This window comes from Bufo gargarizans, chromosome 2, assembly GCF_014858855.1.
Source record: "Bufo gargarizans isolate SCDJY-AF-19 chromosome 2, ASM1485885v1, whole genome shotgun sequence".
NCBI classification, from domain to species: Eukaryota; Metazoa; Chordata; class Amphibia; order Anura; family Bufonidae; genus Bufo; species Bufo gargarizans.
This window is the reverse complement of record NC_058081.1, coordinates 191,794,689-191,811,212: the sequence shown is the minus strand read 5'-3', so window position 1 is coordinate 191,811,212 and position 16,524 is coordinate 191,794,689. Positions and strand designations below refer to the sequence as shown.

Genomic DNA, 16,524 nt, shown 5'->3' with positions numbered 1-16,524 from the left:
GTTGTGTGGAAGCTTGGCTGTGAGCTGGATTACATCACCTTCAGACCTTGTTCACACCATAGGTAGCGTAGTGGTAGGACCCCTTGCCATGCTGAGAACCGTGACGTGGTGCTTGGGGCTCCGATATCTTCCTGACAGGAATATATTGGCAAAAGTCTCAGCTTTTAATATCTGCATTTATGACTAGCCAGTATAGTCAGTGGCATATCCGTGTGGTGCATTTTTTCTGTGATTTATGATTATATTTTCATCCGCACAATGCTCCGTTTTGTGTAGGATGCCTTTGTGGTGCATGTGGACCGCGCCGACATCCTCCACCGTATGCAAAATATTTTTTGCTGGGGATAGTCGTTTGCTGCGGTCCACATGCGGTGGGGCTGCTCCCCCAATCAAAAACACGCTACAGTGTTAGGGGTTGAGCAGCTCCCCCAAATTTGCCACTATTTCTGTGTTTTTGTCTTGTTTTACATGTAGTGTATGTGCCTTCACCTGGCATTCAAACACTCTTTGCACCTGGTAGCCTCCATTACATGGTCTGATATGGGTGTGGCTTACAGTCTGGCTTTGTTCACATTGCACTAGTTGTCCTGCTGGGCGGTTGTGTGGAAGCTTGGCTGTGAGCTGGATTACATCACCTTCAGACCTTGTTCACACCATAGGTAGCGTAGTGGTAGGACCCCTTGCCATGCTGAGAACCGTGACGTGGTGCTTGGGGCTCCGATATCTTCCTGACAGGAATATATTGGCAAAAGTCTCAGCTTTTAATATCTGCATTTATGACTAGCCAGTATAGTCAGTGGCATATCCGTGTGGTGCATTTTTTCTGTGATTTATGATTATATTTTCATCCGCACAATGCTCCGTTTTGTGTAGGATGCCTTTGTGGTGCATGTGGACCGCGCCGACATCCTCCACCGTATGCAAAATATTTTTTGCTGGGGATAGTCGTTTGCTGCGGTCCACATGCGGTGGGGCTGCTCCCCCAATGAAAAACACGCTACAGTGTTAGGGGTTGAGCAGCTCCCCCAAATTTGCCACTATTTCTGTGTTTTTGTCTTGTTTTACATGTAGTGTATGTGCCTTCACCTGGCATTCAAACACTCTTTGCACCTGGTAGCCTCCATTACATGGTCTGATATGGGTGTGGCTTACAGTCTGGCTTTGTTCACATTGCACTAGTTGTCCTGCTGGGCGGTTGTGTGGAAGCTTGGCTGTGAGCTGGATTACATCACCTTCAGACCTTGTTCACACCATAGGTAGCGTAGTGGTAGGACCCCTTGCCATGCTGAGAACCGTGACGTGGTGCTTGGGGCTCCGATATCTTCCTGACAGGAATATATTGGCAAAAGTCTCAGCTTTTAATATCTGCATTTATGACTAGCCAGTATAGTCAGTGGCATATCCGTGTGGTGCATTTTTTCTGTGATTTATGATTATACTTATTTCATCCGCACAATGCTCCGTTTTGTGTAGGATGCCTTTGTGGTGCATGTGGACCGCGCCGACATCCTCCACCGTATGCAAAATATTTTTTGCTGGGGATAGTCGTTTGCTGCGGTCCACATGCGGTGGGGCTGCTCCCCCAATGAAAAACACGCTACAGTGTTAGGGGTTGAGCAGCTCCCCCAAATTTGCCACTATTTCTGTGTTTTTGTCTTGTTTTACATGTAGTGTATGTGCCTTCACCTGGCATTCAAACACTCTTTGCACCTGGTAGCCTCCATTACATGGTCTGATATGGGTGTGGCTTACAGTCTGGCTTTGTTCACATTGCACTAGTTGTCCTGCTGGGCGGTTGTGTGGAAGCTTGGCTGTGAGCTGGATTACATCACCTTCAGACCTTGTTCACACCATAGGTAGCGTAGTGGTAGGACCCCTTGCCATGCTGAGAACCGTGACGTGGTGCTTGGGGCTCCGATATCTTCCTGACAGGAATATATTGGCAAAAGTCTCAGCTTTTAATATCTGCATTTATGACTAGCCAGTATAGTCAGTGGCATATCCGTGTGGTGCATTTTTTCTGTGATTTATGATTATATTTTCATCCGCACAATGCTCCGTTTTGTGTAGGATGCCTTTGTGGTGCATGTGGACCGCGCCGACATCCTCCACCGTATGCAAAATATTTTTTGCTGGGGATAGTCGTTTGCTGCGGTCCACATGCGGTGGGGCTGCTCCCCCAATGAAAAACACGCTACAGTGTTAGGGGTTGAGCAGCTCCCCCAAATTTGCCACTATTTCTGTGTTTTTGTCTTGTTTTACATGTAGTGTATGTGCCTTCACCTGGCATTCAAACACTCTTTGCACCTGGTAGCCTCCATTACATGGTCTGATATGGGTGTGGCTTACAGTCTGGCTTTGTTCACATTGCACTAGTTGTCCTGCTGGGCGGTTGTGTGGAAGCTTGGCTGTGAGCTGGATTACATCACCTTCAGACCTTGTTCACACCATAGGTAGCGTAGTGGTAGGACCCCTTGCCATGCTGAGAACCGTGACGTGGTGCTTGGGGCTCCGATATCTTCCTGACAGGAATATATTGGCAAAAGTCTCAGCTTTTAATATCTGCATTTATGACTAGCCAGTATAGTCAGTGGCATATCCGTGTGGTGCATTTTTTCTGTGATTTATGATTATATTTTCATCCGCACAATGCTCCGTTTTGTGTAGGATGCCTTTGTGGTGCATGTGGACCGCGCCGACATCCTCCACCGTATGCAAAATATTTTTTGCTGGGGATAGTCGTTTGCTGCGGTCCACATGCGGTGGGGCTGCTCCCCCAATGAAAAACACGCTACAGTGTTAGGGGTTGAGCAGCTCCCCCAAATTTGCCACTATTTCTGTGTTTTTGTCTTGTTTTACATGTAGTGTATGTGCCTTCACCTGGCATTCAAACACTCTTTGCACCTGGTAGCCTCCATTACATGGTCTGATATGGGTGTGGCTTACAGTCTGGCTTTGTTCACATTGCACTAGTTGTCCTGCTGGGCGGTTGTGTGGAAGCTTGGCTGTGAGCTGGATTACATCACCTTCAGACCTTGTTCACACCATAGGTAGCGTAGTGGTAGGACCCCTTGCCATGCTGAGAACCGTGACGTGGTGCTTGGGGCTCCGATATCTTCCTGACAGGAATATATTGGCAAAAGTCTCAGCTTTTAATATCTGCATTTATGACTAGCCAGTATAGTCAGTGGCATATCCGTGTGGTGCATTTTTTCTGTGATTTATGATTATACTGTATTTTCATCCGCACAATGCTCCGTTTTGTGTAGGATGCCTTTGTGGTGCATGTGGACCGCGCCGACATCCTCCACCGTATGCAAAATATTTTTTGCTGGGGATAGTCGTTTGCTGCGGTCCACATGCGGTGGGGCTGCTCCCCCAATGAAAAACACGCTACAGTGTTAGGGGTTGAGCAGCTCCCCCAAATTTGCCACTATTTCTGTGTTTTTGTCTTGTTTTACATGTAGTGTATGTGCCTTCACCTGGCATTCAAACACTCTTTGCACCTGGTAGCCTCCATTACATGGTCTGATATGGGTGTGGCTTACAGTCTGGCTTTGTTCACATTGCACTAGTTGTCCTGCTGGGCGGTTGTGTGGAAGCTTGGCTGTGAGCTGGATTACATCACCTTCAGACCTTGTTCACACCATAGGTAGCGTAGTGGTAGGACCCCTTGCCATGCTGAGAACCGTGACGTGGTGCTTGGGGCTCCGATATCTTCCTGACAGGAATATATTGGCAAAAGTCTCAGCTTTTAATATCTGCATTTATGACTAGCCAGTATAGTCAGTGGCATATCCGTGTGGTGCATTTTTTCTGTGATTTATGATTATATTTTCATCCGCACAATGCTCCGTTTTGTGTAGGATGCCTTTGTGGTGCATGTGGACCGCGCCGACATCCTCCACCGTATGCAAAATATTTTTTGCTGGGGATAGTCGTTTGCTGCGGTCCACATGCGGTGGGGCTGCTCCCCCAATGAAAAACACGCTACAGTGTTAGGGGTTGAGCAGCTCCCCCAAATTTGCCACTATTTCTGTGTTTTTGTCTTGTTTTACATGTAGTGTATGTGCCTTCACCTGGCATTCAAACACTCTTTGCACCTGGTAGCCTCCATTACATGGTCTGATATGGGTGTGGCTTACAGTCTGGCTTTGTTCACATTGCACTAGTTGTCCTGCTGGGCGGTTGTGTGGAAGCTTGGCTGTGAGCTGGATTACATCACCTTCAGACCTTGTTCACACCATAGGTAGCGTAGTGGTAGGACCCCTTGCCATGCTGAGAACCGTGACGTGGTGCTTGGGGCTCCGATATCTTCCTGACAGGAATATATTGGCAAAAGTCTCAGCTTTTAATATCTGCATTTATGACTAGCCAGTATAGTCAGTGGCATATCCGTGTGGTGCATTTTTTCTGTGATTTATGATTATATTTTCATCCGCACAATGCTCCGTTTTGTGTAGGATGCCTTTGTGGTGCATGTGGACCGCGCCGACATCCTCCACCGTATGCAAAATATTTTTTGCTGGGGATAGTCGTTTGCTGCGGTCCACATGCGGTGGGGCTGCTCCCCCAATGAAAAACACGCTACAGTGTTAGGGGTTGAGCAGCTCCCCCAAATTTGCCACTATTTCTGTGTTTTTGTCTTGTTTTACATGTAGTGTATGTGCCTTCACCTGGCATTCAAACACTCTTTGCACCTGGTAGCCTCCATTACATGGTCTGATATGGGTGTGGCTTACAGTCTGGCTTTGTTCACATTGCACTAGTTGTCCTGCTGGGCGGTTGTGTGGAAGCTTGGCTGTGAGCTGGATTACATCACCTTCAGACCTTGTTCACACCATAGGTAGCGTAGTGGTAGGACCCCTTGCCATGCTGAGAACCGTGACGTGGTGCTTGGGGCTCCGATATCTTCCTGACAGGAATATATTGGCAAAAGTCTCAGCTTTTAATATCTGCATTTATGACTAGCTAGTATAGTCAGTGGCATATCCGTGTGGTGCATTTTTTCTGTGATTTATGATTATATTTTCATCCGCACAATGCTCCGTTTTGTGTAGGATGCCTTTGTGGTGCATGTGGACCGCGCCGACATCCTCCACCGTATGCAAAATATTTTTTGCTGGGGATAGTCGTTTGCTGCGGTCCACATGCGGTGGGGCTGCTCCCCCAATGAAAAACACGCTACAGTGTTAGGGGTTGAGCAGCTCCCCCAAATTTGCCACTATTTCTGTGTTTTTGTCTTGTTTTACATGTAGTGTATGTGCCTTCACCTGGCATTCAAACACTCTTTGCACCTGGTAGCCTCCATTACATGGTCTGATATGGGTGTGGCTTACAGTCTGGCTTTGTTCACATTGCACTAGTTGTCCTGCTGGGCGGTTGTGTGGAAGCTTGGCTGTGAGCTGGATTACATCACCTTCAGACCTTGTTCACACCATAGGTAGCGTAGTGGTAGGACCCCTTGCCATGCTGAGAACCGTGACGTGGTGCTTGGGGCTCCGATATCTTCCTGACAGGAATATATTGGCAAAAGTCTCAGCTTTTAATATCTGCATTTATGACTAGCCAGTATAGTCAGTGGCATATCCGTGTGGTGCATTTTTTCTGTGATTTGTCTAAACAAAGACAAATTTGATAAATCGCACCTGTAACAACCTGCTCCATAAAAATAGCACATGATCTAACCTGTCAGATGAACGCTGTAAAAAAACAAAAACAAAAAAAAACTGTGCCAGAACGGGCCATTTTTGGTAACCTTGCCTAATAAAAAACGTAATACAGAGCGATTTAAAATCATATGTAACCCAGAATAGTATCAATAAAACTGTCACCTTATCCCATAGTCTCTAAAATGGGGTCACTTTTTGGGAGCTTCTACTATAGGACTGTAGGGTGCATCAGGGGCTCTTCAAATGGGACATGGTGTCTAAAAGCCATTATGCTGACTTGTCTGCGATGAAATGACACCTGAGGTGTTACTATGGTATCACAGCTGGCCATAGACATGTGACCACTCCTCTGAAGATGCTTGCTGTAATGCATGCTGGGATTTTTACTTTCACTTTGCAGATGCTCCGTCCACACAGCCTCTCATCTATGGCAGCATACTAGGCTGAACACATTAGAATTATACTCATTATACTAATACCTCTTGGCTTTAGTTATTATCTGGGGCCACTTTTTTTTATGCGTATGGTGGCTAACCCCTTTAATGTTGAACGTGAATTTAGAGCGACAGGAAAGCTATTCTCTAGATCCTGGACCACTATTAGAAACTGGATGGGGATAAATGGTTCTCTTGTGCACTCCTCTTTGGCACAATTTTTACTTACAGGATGTTCATAAACTATTTGGGGATAAGTTCTGGCAGAAAAACAAGATTTTTGTATAACTTACCAGTAAAATCTCTTTCTCGCTCTTTCCTTGGGGGACACAGAAGACCTTGGGTATAGCTCATCTCCATAGGAGGCGTGACACTAAGTGAAAACTGTTAAGCCCCTCCTCCACAGCTATACCCTCAGCCTGGAGAGAGAGACTGCCAGTTGCGTGTCCAAGCAGTGAGAAAAGGCAAAGACCAACAAGGAACCAAAAAGCCAACTACCCAACGGGTAACAAAAACTCGGAAAACGCACAGAGAAAAAACAATGAATGGGTGGGTGCTGTGTCCCCCAAGGAAAGAGCGAGAAAGAGATTTTACTGGTAAGTTATACAAAAATCTCGTTTTCTCGCCCAGTTTCCTTGGGGGACACAGAAGACCTTGGGACGTTCAAAAGCAGTCCAAAAGGGGGAGGGACCACAGCACCAAGGTGAAGCACCCGAAAGGCATCAATGAACCGCCGCCTGTAAACCCAGGCGGGGTAAGGCAGCATCCGCCAGAGTATGCACCCTGTAAAACTCAGTAAGGCGTGCAAGGCAGACCTGTGGCCGCCGTGCCCAAATGCCCAGCCGAAGCCCAATGCCTCCGCCCAGGAGGCACCGACCGCTCTGGTGAAAGGAACGGTGACACCAAAGACAGAATCCTGCCCTAGGTGCGGTAACCTCAGCAACAGCCAATCTGATCAAGCGGAGGAAAAACACCCTGGAGTCTGTCAACCCTATGCACAGACCTCCTGGAAACCCAAGAGGCCGAACGTCTGCAAGAGTCGGAGATCTCCAAGTAAAAACGGCAAGGCCCAAACAACGTCCAAATAGGTGAGGTGTTGAAGCGAAAGGCAAACGCCACCTTCAGAAGGAAGGAAGGAAGAAACGGGATGCAGAACAGCCCTGTCCTGGAAAAGACAGAAAGCTCGTAACAAAAAAAGGGGCCATTCCGGCACCCGTCAGAGACACGACTGATACGGAACACAACCGTACAGGACAGAAGGGATAGAGAGAACTCCTGTAACGGCTCCAAGGACAAGATTGGAGCGCCGAGAGCTCAGAATACAGTCCCCAGGGCGGTACCGAAGGACAGTACAGAGGAACCAAGAGCCACTCCGAGGAAGAAGGTCTTGGCAGGCCAGAGGGCCGGGAACGCTGGAAGAGGAAGAACAGCGCCGACACTTGACACCTCAAGGAAAAGACAGAACCTTGGGGAAAGAACTTCAGAGTGGGGAATGCACAGCTTCCCACAGAACCCCAGACAAAAAAAAAAACCTAAGTCTTACGACAGATCCTGGACGAAACCCAGCCAGGAGTGGACAGTCGCCTGGCAAGCAGGCGAAAACCCAATGTGATCAGGCGCAGACCAGTAACACGGGCACAAGGGTCGACAAAACTAGCCCCGTCGGCCCTCGAACAACGTTGTCCCGTATCCACCCGAGTGGAGGAGCAGAGGACAGAGGGAAAGAACCCAAAGGATCCGCCAGACGCGAGGGGAAGGCAGGCTAAAGTCCATGCTGACGCAACCACGTTGTACAGTCCCGGTGAGGGAGATCAAAGGACAATCTGGACCGAGGTAGTCCCCCCAAGTTATCGAGAAAAGCAAGTCTACATCAGGACCATCGTCTTAGAACGGGCCACGCAATCTGCACTCAGTGGGGGGGACAGAACGCGGTAGACTCGGTAAATAGGCACACAGCTAATACAGCCAGCGTGAACAAGGGAGACGGTACGAGGCCAAAAGGAACACCGGAACCATCCACATGAACAATCATGCTCTCCCCAGAGGGGAGGACAGTGAAAATACAGCCCCCGAAGGCTGGCGAGAAGCCACATCGGAGTGATTCGTATAGAGCGGGAGCCGAACAAAGCCGGCGAGATAAGGCCGTCGAGACAGAGGCCGACAAAACACCCTCCAACCGAAAGGAGGAGGAGTGGGCAACAGGGAAGCCATAGGACTCAAAAGCAGAACCCGCTACACTGTGAGACGCCCGGTCCACCGTCTCGCAGAAGGCGAATACCTTGAAGAACCCAAGGCGGAGGTCCCCGGACCTGGGCAATCCAGCACCCAAGAGAAGTCGGGTGACCTTCCCGAGAAGAGCAGCCCGAACCCGGTAGCAGATCAGACAGAAGCGTAGAGGCGCCAAGAGGACGGACTCATACCACACTGCATCCGAAGAGGAGGAAATTGCAGCAGGCAAGGGAACCGCAGTCCTGCCAGAGCAAACGAAGAATTCGAGAGGCGCTGCAGACAACAGCACTCTCGACCATGTGACCACTAGCGCAGGGAAGTAATGCCGCAGAAGGACGCATGGGCATGCATCTAGGACCCACGAACACTCCCTGGCAGCTCGGTGCAGCAGAGAGCAAAAGAGCCTGTCCGGTCAGGAGGACAGAATGAACTCCCTAGGGACGAGTGCAAGGCTGGCGGCAAGCATCGTCTCCCAAGAAACAAAGGTATGCCGCAGGAAGCAGGTGAGGCATACGTACGAGCAGCCCCGTAAGCAGCGAGAGGGCCAACCCACCTAGAAAAAAGGGGGGGCTCGTCCCAGAGTGCCACAGCATGTACGGAATTGCAAAGTGCAACCTGAAAGGGAGTTATGCACAAACCTAGCATAGCATGCGAAGGAACGCAATCAGTCCACCCTGAAAGGGGGGAAATTGTACCTGGCCAACAGCAGTCGGCAAGAGTGCAAAGACCCGTCCCAAAAGGGAGTGATGCCTAAGGCCGTACCTACTTCAGAGAAGCAGGACATTACCCTATAAACCAGCAGGAACGCAGGAGGTCCACCTAGCGAAAGGGGAACATGCACAGGGATATCCTAGCATTAAATGAGTGTGCAATAATACACCCAACACTGAACTCAGCGAGAGTGCAACTACTCTGCCAACGAAGGGGGACATGTACAAGTCCAGCACAGCCATAGAAGGACAGCCGTGAATCTCATGAGCGTGCCAAATTCTGCCCTTGAAGTGAGAGGTGGTCACGCACAAGGCCAGCACCGTAACCAATGGAAGTGCAAGCGTTCCACCCATGTTAGAGGGCCATTCTCATGGCCAGCAATGTATCCGGTGAGAGTGTAGCACAACGCCCAGAAAAAGGGAGGGTAAAGCACATGGCCAGCATCTCATCCAGGGAGAGTGCGAGCACACCGCCATGCATGGGAGTCATACACATGGCCAGCAATGTACCGGCAAGAGACAAACACAGTCACTAAGGATGTGTGCATGTCGACTGAGGAAGGAAGGCATGCCCCGGGCTGGCAGAGAATCCAGCAAGAGTGCGTACACCGCCTACGGAAGAGGGCCATGCATATGGCCGACAGCGGATCCAGCGAGAGTGCAAGCACCCTGCCATGTATGGGGTACATGCACGTGGCCAGCAACGTACCTGCGAGGAAACAACCAACGACAGAGGGATGTATGTATGCTGCCTGAGGGAAGGAGGCATACCTAAGGCCGGCAGGGAATCCAACAAGGGTGCAGCATACCGCCCAAGAAATGGCCGGCAGCGAAACCAGTGAGAGTGCAGCACAATAACATAGTACATAAGTACATCATAGCACATCAGCGAGAGTGCAGCATTCCGCCAATGGAAGGGGGACGTGCACATAGCCAGTACCGTATCCGGTGAGAGTGCAGTATTCCGCCTAAAAAAGGGGGTCATGCACATGATCGGCAACAGATCCAGTGAGAGTGCTGCGTTCCGCCCAGGAAGGGGGTCACGCACATGGCCGGCAGCGAATCCAGTGAGTGCTGCGTTCCGCCCAGGAAGGGGGTCCCGCACATGGCCGGCAGCAAATCCAGAGAGTGCAGCGTTCCGCTTATGGAAGGGGGTCGTGCACATGGCCAGCACCGTATCCGGTGAAGGTGCAGTATTCCGCCTAAGAAGGGGGTCATGCACATGGCCAGCCAGGGAGAGTGCAGTAGCCCGCCTAGGAGGGGGGGGAATGCACATGGCAGGCACCATAACTGGAGAGACGATGAATGCTGCCTACAGAAGGTCCGAATGCACTTGGCCAGCGCCGTATCCTGGAAGAGGCAAGAAAAAACCGCCTAAAAGGGGAAATGCCCTAGCAGCGACGCAGGCTGGGAGCGCAACACCATGCCGCCTGAGGAAAGAGGTCATGCAGACATGCAGCATTACTGATGAGGCTGCAGCGTCCTGCGCAGTCTAATAGAAATCATGATCTATTATTAATTATTGCATCATTATAAAAAAAAAAAAAAATTTTTTTTTTTTTTTTTTTTTTTTTTTAATTTCATTTAAACCCAGCTTCTGAGGCTAAAGGGGAGCCACTATATAGGGGCCCTGAGAGAGGAGAAGAAAAGAAAAAAAGGGGGGCCAACTATACAGACCCATTTGTGGGAGCCGGCCTGCACCCAAAGGGTTAACAGGGATCCGGCCTGGAGGGCGGCGTGCGATCCCCTGAGGGCGGAGGAACCTCCAGGCGGGAAAAAATCGCGCCTGGAGAAGTTCCCGCCCCCTCCACCAGAGACCGGAAAAGTGCGGCCTAGTAGGCCGCGAAGCCGGGGGCTAAATTTGCGGAGTCCGGCCCGTCATACCGCCGGGACCTGAGGCGGAATGGCGGTTCAAACCGGCCGCGGGAGCCCACCCCGCGGGCCGGTCGGGATTGCGGCCCAGCAGGCCGCGAAGCCTGGGACCAATTAGCGGAGCCCCGCCGACCGGCACCTGCTGGGGCATAGTCAAGCCCAATGCCGGCCGCGGGAGCCCACCCCGCCGGCCGAAAGAGACAGGGGCCCGGAGTGGCGGTTCTGCCGGCCGCGGAGCCCACCCGGCCGGCCGGAGAAGACAGGGGCCGGAACGTGGCATTGCCGGTCGCGGGAGCCCACCCCGCCACCAGAAGAGACAGGAGGGCCGGAATGGCGGCTCGCTGGCCGCGGGAGCCCACCCCGCCGGCCGGAAGATACAGGGGCCCGGAGTGGCGGTTCTGCTGGCCGCGGGAGCCCACCCGGCCGGCCGGAAAAAACAGGGGCCGGAATGCGGTTTTGCCGGCCGCGGGAGCCCACCCCGCCGCCAGAAAAGACAGGAGGGCCGGAATAGCGGCTCGCTGGCCGCGGGAGCCCACCCCGCCGGCCGGAAGAGTAAGGGGTCCTCCTTACTCCACTGCAGCGTCCTGCCCCTCCGGTAAGCCCAATGTGATTAGGCGAGATGGGGGGAAGCGCAGATGCCAGGGGGGGACCCAGAGACGGAGAGGTCAGGATATAGTCCCCTCACTAGCAGCATGTCCTATGAGGCCAGGAGAAAAGGGGAGCAGATTGCCGCACAGCAGCACCCCATGCCTATGTCCAGCAGGGGAAGGGTCCAGAGGCCCAGTATGGGGGTCAGGCACGCAGGAGACCATTGGGTGGGGGACGTAGGGCTGGAGAAGCCACTCTCTTACCACAGCCGTCTTCACCCTCGGTCCATTCCAGCAGGGTCGCCCCTTCAGCTACTGGCACCGTAGTGGCAGGACGCTGGAAGAGGGGCTTGGCGTGCGGGCGACCCTTGCGCTGGCGGGATGTAAGGGAGCTAGGCTGCCCTGATCCACCTTGCCTTCTGTGGGGGAGGCAGCAGTGCGGTGACCGGCACTGGCGCAGCTCAACCCCGGGAGAAACAGAGAGGTCTAGTGCGTCTCTGTTGTCCCTGATGATCTGGAACAAAAAAGAAAGAAAAAAAGTAAAAATCTAAAATTTAAACAAGGAGAAAACAGCCCTGCAGAGCAGGGAGTGTCTTGCCTCCTTGGACACTAAGCTAAAAACTGGCAGTCTCTCTCTCCAGGCTGAGGGTATAGCTGTGGAGGAGGGGCTTAACAGTTTTCACTTAGTGTCACGCCTCCTATGGAGATGAGCTATACCCAAGGTCTTCTGTGTCCCCCAAGGAAACTGGGCGAGAAAGTAACATTTATGTTTCACAGGTTGTGAGGACTAGAGAGGTACTTCCTTTTTCCAATTTAGCAAGCATGGGCAATTTAGGTAATTTAAGTTGGTGTAGGTATTTTTTGATACGTTCAGCACTATTTAGGGTAAAATAAGCCTCTTTGTGGAGATAGACCCTTCTTCACATTTAAACAATTTGATAGGGACCTCAGGACAGAAGGGCAAGATCTCCCAATTATATAAATTATTAATTAGGTCACTATTTTACAAAGTCACTTCCCCGGGTCAGAAGGCTTGGGGAATTGACTGTCCAAGGGTCACGTCACAGGAATGGGGAAATATATATGCCTCTTTAAGATTAGTATCACACAATGCGAACCACACTTTACAGTTTAATATTTTACACAGAATGTATATCCCACAGTGCTGGCCTAATAAACGTGGGTTAAGAGAATCTTCAAAGTGTGATGAACAGCGGGCAGATTTCTTACACGTTTCCCTGCCCCTTCGCTGTGACTGACAACCGGTAGTTCGGCAAAGCCAGCCAAACTGTCTTGCATAAGCGCTGTCAATCACAGCGAAGAGGCAGGGAAGGGGGGGTGGTTACCGCGACTTGAAGCAAGGAGGCCGCTGCCTCCGTGACTTCAAGCCTGACTAGAAAAGCGCGCCGGCAGGGGATTAAAGAACGTTTTTACAGCTTCTGCTTAACTACCTGCAGGAAGAAAAGCATAGTTACAAACATGCTGCTGGCTACTCTAAGGTACTGCTGCCGGCTTGGGATGTTTTTAGGAGGTGACCGGTTCCCTTTAACAGGACTACGGATGTCATTAGTTAACTGTCCAGATATGTAACAGGTGAATAGAAGTTTGAGATGCAGAACATATGAATACTGTATATACAGCATTACTGTCTGCAGCAGCATTTCATGTCTTTCAGTGTCTGCGTAGAAGCACATCTGGTAATGTTCTCCCGATCTACCGTGTCGCGTTTTTTTTTTTTTAAGTTAACTTTATTATAACATGACAACATCACCTAGAGACAAGAAGCCATGTAAACACACATGTTGCAATTGCCACAGTGGTTTCCCCAAATGTTTTTTATCTGAAAGCTTTCAGAGCACAGAGGCTCCTTCACTTTTTTTTTCTTTTTTTCTTTTAAATATAAAACCTGATGAAGGAGCCTCTGTGCTCTGAAATGTTGCAAACAGATAACATTTTTTGGTTAGCCAATAAAAGGTATCACTGTTATAATACTTTTGTCTTTTTTAACTCAGAAGTATTTAAAAAAAAAAAAAATCACACGGTAACATGGTATTTTGCTATACATCACCATTAATAGGATGTAGTTATCCCATGGAAGTATCCCGTGTGCTGAGCCAGCACATATATGTTATGCAACACTGTTGCTTACTGAATGTCAGTGGGATGTCATATGACTGATGCCATGTTTCAGTTAGGCCATCAGTCAGCCAGTTGCGGCCACAAATCCAGTTTGGCTGCCCAGTAGTCCAGCGGATCTTCTATGACAGCTGGCAAGGTGCTGTCAAAGTATGCCACCACCTGCATGCTCCAGGTCTACCTGCTGCTGGTGAGTAGTTTCTTCAATATGCCGCGTGAAGAAAGCTGCTCATCATCGTCTCTAGACTCAAGCTGCTGGTGCTGCTGTCACTTGAAGTCGAAGATCCAGTCAACAAATCGAGAACTGCTGGGTTGCTGGTCAAGACACGACCGCTAGCTGACATGTGGACCTGAGGCCTCGGGAAGAAACCCCTGCTGCCACGCCCCCTTACTCTGCTGCCACCTGTGCCAGAATCATTTATGCCTCTGACAGTCCTCTGTGCAGGGCCTGGCACTTCTCTGTCTGACATACTTTTAGCTGAACTAAATAAATAAAAAGCTAAAATTAAAAACACCCCTAAAAGCGCCAAATACATATTTCTTTTTTACTGAGATAGGCAACTAAAGGGTTTGAAATTGGTAACGAAACGATTTCGGTGCAAACAACAACAAAAGTGACCTGCGTAAATATTTCTCGTATTGTATTGAAATAGGCCACTAAATGATATCAGCGCAGTTAACAGCAACAGTGACCTGTGTATATATTTAACATTTTCCACAGATAAAAGCCACTAAAGGCTTTTAACATAGCACTTTCACCCCAATAACTAATTGCTGGAATAACAGAGGTATTAGGAGACTATCTGGATCCCCAAGTAATTTTTCCCTGCACTTGTAAATAGTTTTTTTTTCACAATGAGGATTTTCCTATGACTCTCCCTAGCATCTGCACACATCTCTCCCTGCCTGTGAAAAGATTCCTCTCCCTATCCTTTCCCTGCACTAGTAAATCGCTTCTTTCCTTTATTTTAATTGTAAATTATTTTTTTTTACAATTCGTTTTTCTTTCACTCTCCCTAGCGCCTGCATAAACGTCTGTCCCTGAACAATGTAAGATAGTGAATGGCAGACTAAGATGGCCGCCGTATTTATAGGGCTGTGACATCACCAGGCTGAAGCTCGAGGAAATTCGCATTTGTTCAGAATATAATTTTTCCTGAAATTGACTTACTCAGCTTCGATTTACTTATCTCTAGTCGTAATCCCTGGAAACAAACAAACAATGTATAATGTGATGGAAAAATGAATCAAGCCAAAGGAGGCAATGTCGGGAACCGCAATACATTAGTAAGTAAATTGTATACCATATATTTTTTTTCACCCCATAAGACACACTCTTTCCCTCCCCCCCCCCAGTGGAAATAGAAAACCCCTTTAAGTATTTCCAATTCTCACTTGTGAAAATATATTAATATAATTTCAAATGTGTCAAAATGGCAATGTAAATACATAAAGAGAATCAAAATGGTGTTGACTGCCATAAAAACTGAAAGCATGATGTCAGATATTTCTTACCTGGGCATTCGACTGTCTCGTTCTACCATAGCCTTTGAAAGTTTCAACTCAATATCTAGAGGCTGCAAAATGTGAAGAGGTGATGAATTTAGCCCTCGAGCGGTCTTCCAGTTTTGGCCTTCAAAAGGAAAACAGAGATATAAAAGATTATCTACCAACAATATGAGACGTATTAAGTAAACAGGCATGAAGCTGCAAAAAAACAAAAGTAGTTTTTCCCCCAAACATTAGCTGATATTCAAGGGTAAAAAAAGAAGTTTCATTTAGGTACAGTAATACCAACATGACAACATCTGAGTGAGATGGCAGTAATATATACCACAGTATGCCGCAATTCCATTGTAGATTTTGCTGCGCATTTGCTGTAGAGGTCACTCTCTGCACTTCAAAAGGGCAGCACGGTGGCTCAATGGTTAGCACTGGTGCCTTGCAGCGCTGGGATCCTAGGTTTGAATCTGACCAAGGACAACATGGAGTTTGTATGGGTTTCCTCTGGGTTCTCAGGTTTCCTCCCACACTCCAAAAACATACTGATAGAGAATATATATTGTGAGCCCCATTGGGGACAGTGCAATGCTAATGTCTGTAAAGTGCTGTGGAATAGGTCAGCGCTAGATAAGCGAGTATAATACCAGTAAATAATAAATAAAAATAAACATCCATGATGGAAATCCACATCAAGAATTTCAAAATTGCAGATTTTTTTTTCGAAGCATGTGCAGGAAAGTTCGGAAAAGTTCACACATCTTGCTGGTAATGTTAATCTGCAGTGTATGTTAATCATTTACTTTGTTTTGAGGCGATTTAAAAAAAAAAATTCAAGTTATTATTATTAAGATTTCAAGCATCATAAACTTTAAAAAAAAAAAAAAGTAAATACAAGAAGAACAAGCATGAGGAAAGTCAAACAACGTCAAATATATAGGTTATAAGTCAGTTTAGTTTTTTGGGTTTTTTTTACTTTAGAGAGATTTAACAGTGGCTGTTAGAAAAGCATGGCTGCTTTCTTCTAAATACAGCACCACACCTGTCCACGGGTTGTTTGTGGTATTGTTACTCACAATCCTTAGAAAGATGTGGTGCCATTTTTCAAATGATTTTCAAATTCTGAACAACCTCTTTAACCCCTTTTAGACCTAACAATTTTTCACCTTAAGGACTAAGCCTAATTTTGCAAATCTGCCGTGTATTTAACCACTTCAGCCCCGCTAGCTGAAACCCCCTTCATGACCAGGCCACTTTTTACACTTCGGCACTACACTACTTTCACCGTTTATCGCTCGGTCATGCAACTTACCACCCAAATGAATTTTACCTCCTTTTCTTCTCACTAATAGAGCTTTCATTTGGTGGTATTTCATTGCTGCTG

At 48.5% G+C, this 16,524-nt stretch overlaps 1 protein-coding gene across 2 annotated transcripts in view; it reads right to left on the bottom strand.

Annotated features, from left to right (window-relative positions):
* Window positions 1-16,524, bottom strand: part of VPS13C (vacuolar protein sorting 13 homolog C) — a 355,707-nt gene that overhangs the window by 194,249 nt on the left and 144,934 nt on the right. For both annotated transcript variants that reach the window (XM_044279821.1, XM_044279822.1), the window contains exon 22: window positions 15,156-15,273. In XM_044279821.1, the coding sequence (XP_044135756.1) occupies window positions 15,156-15,273 (118 nt within the window). The remainder of the gene's footprint in view (window positions 1-15,155; window positions 15,274-16,524) is intronic.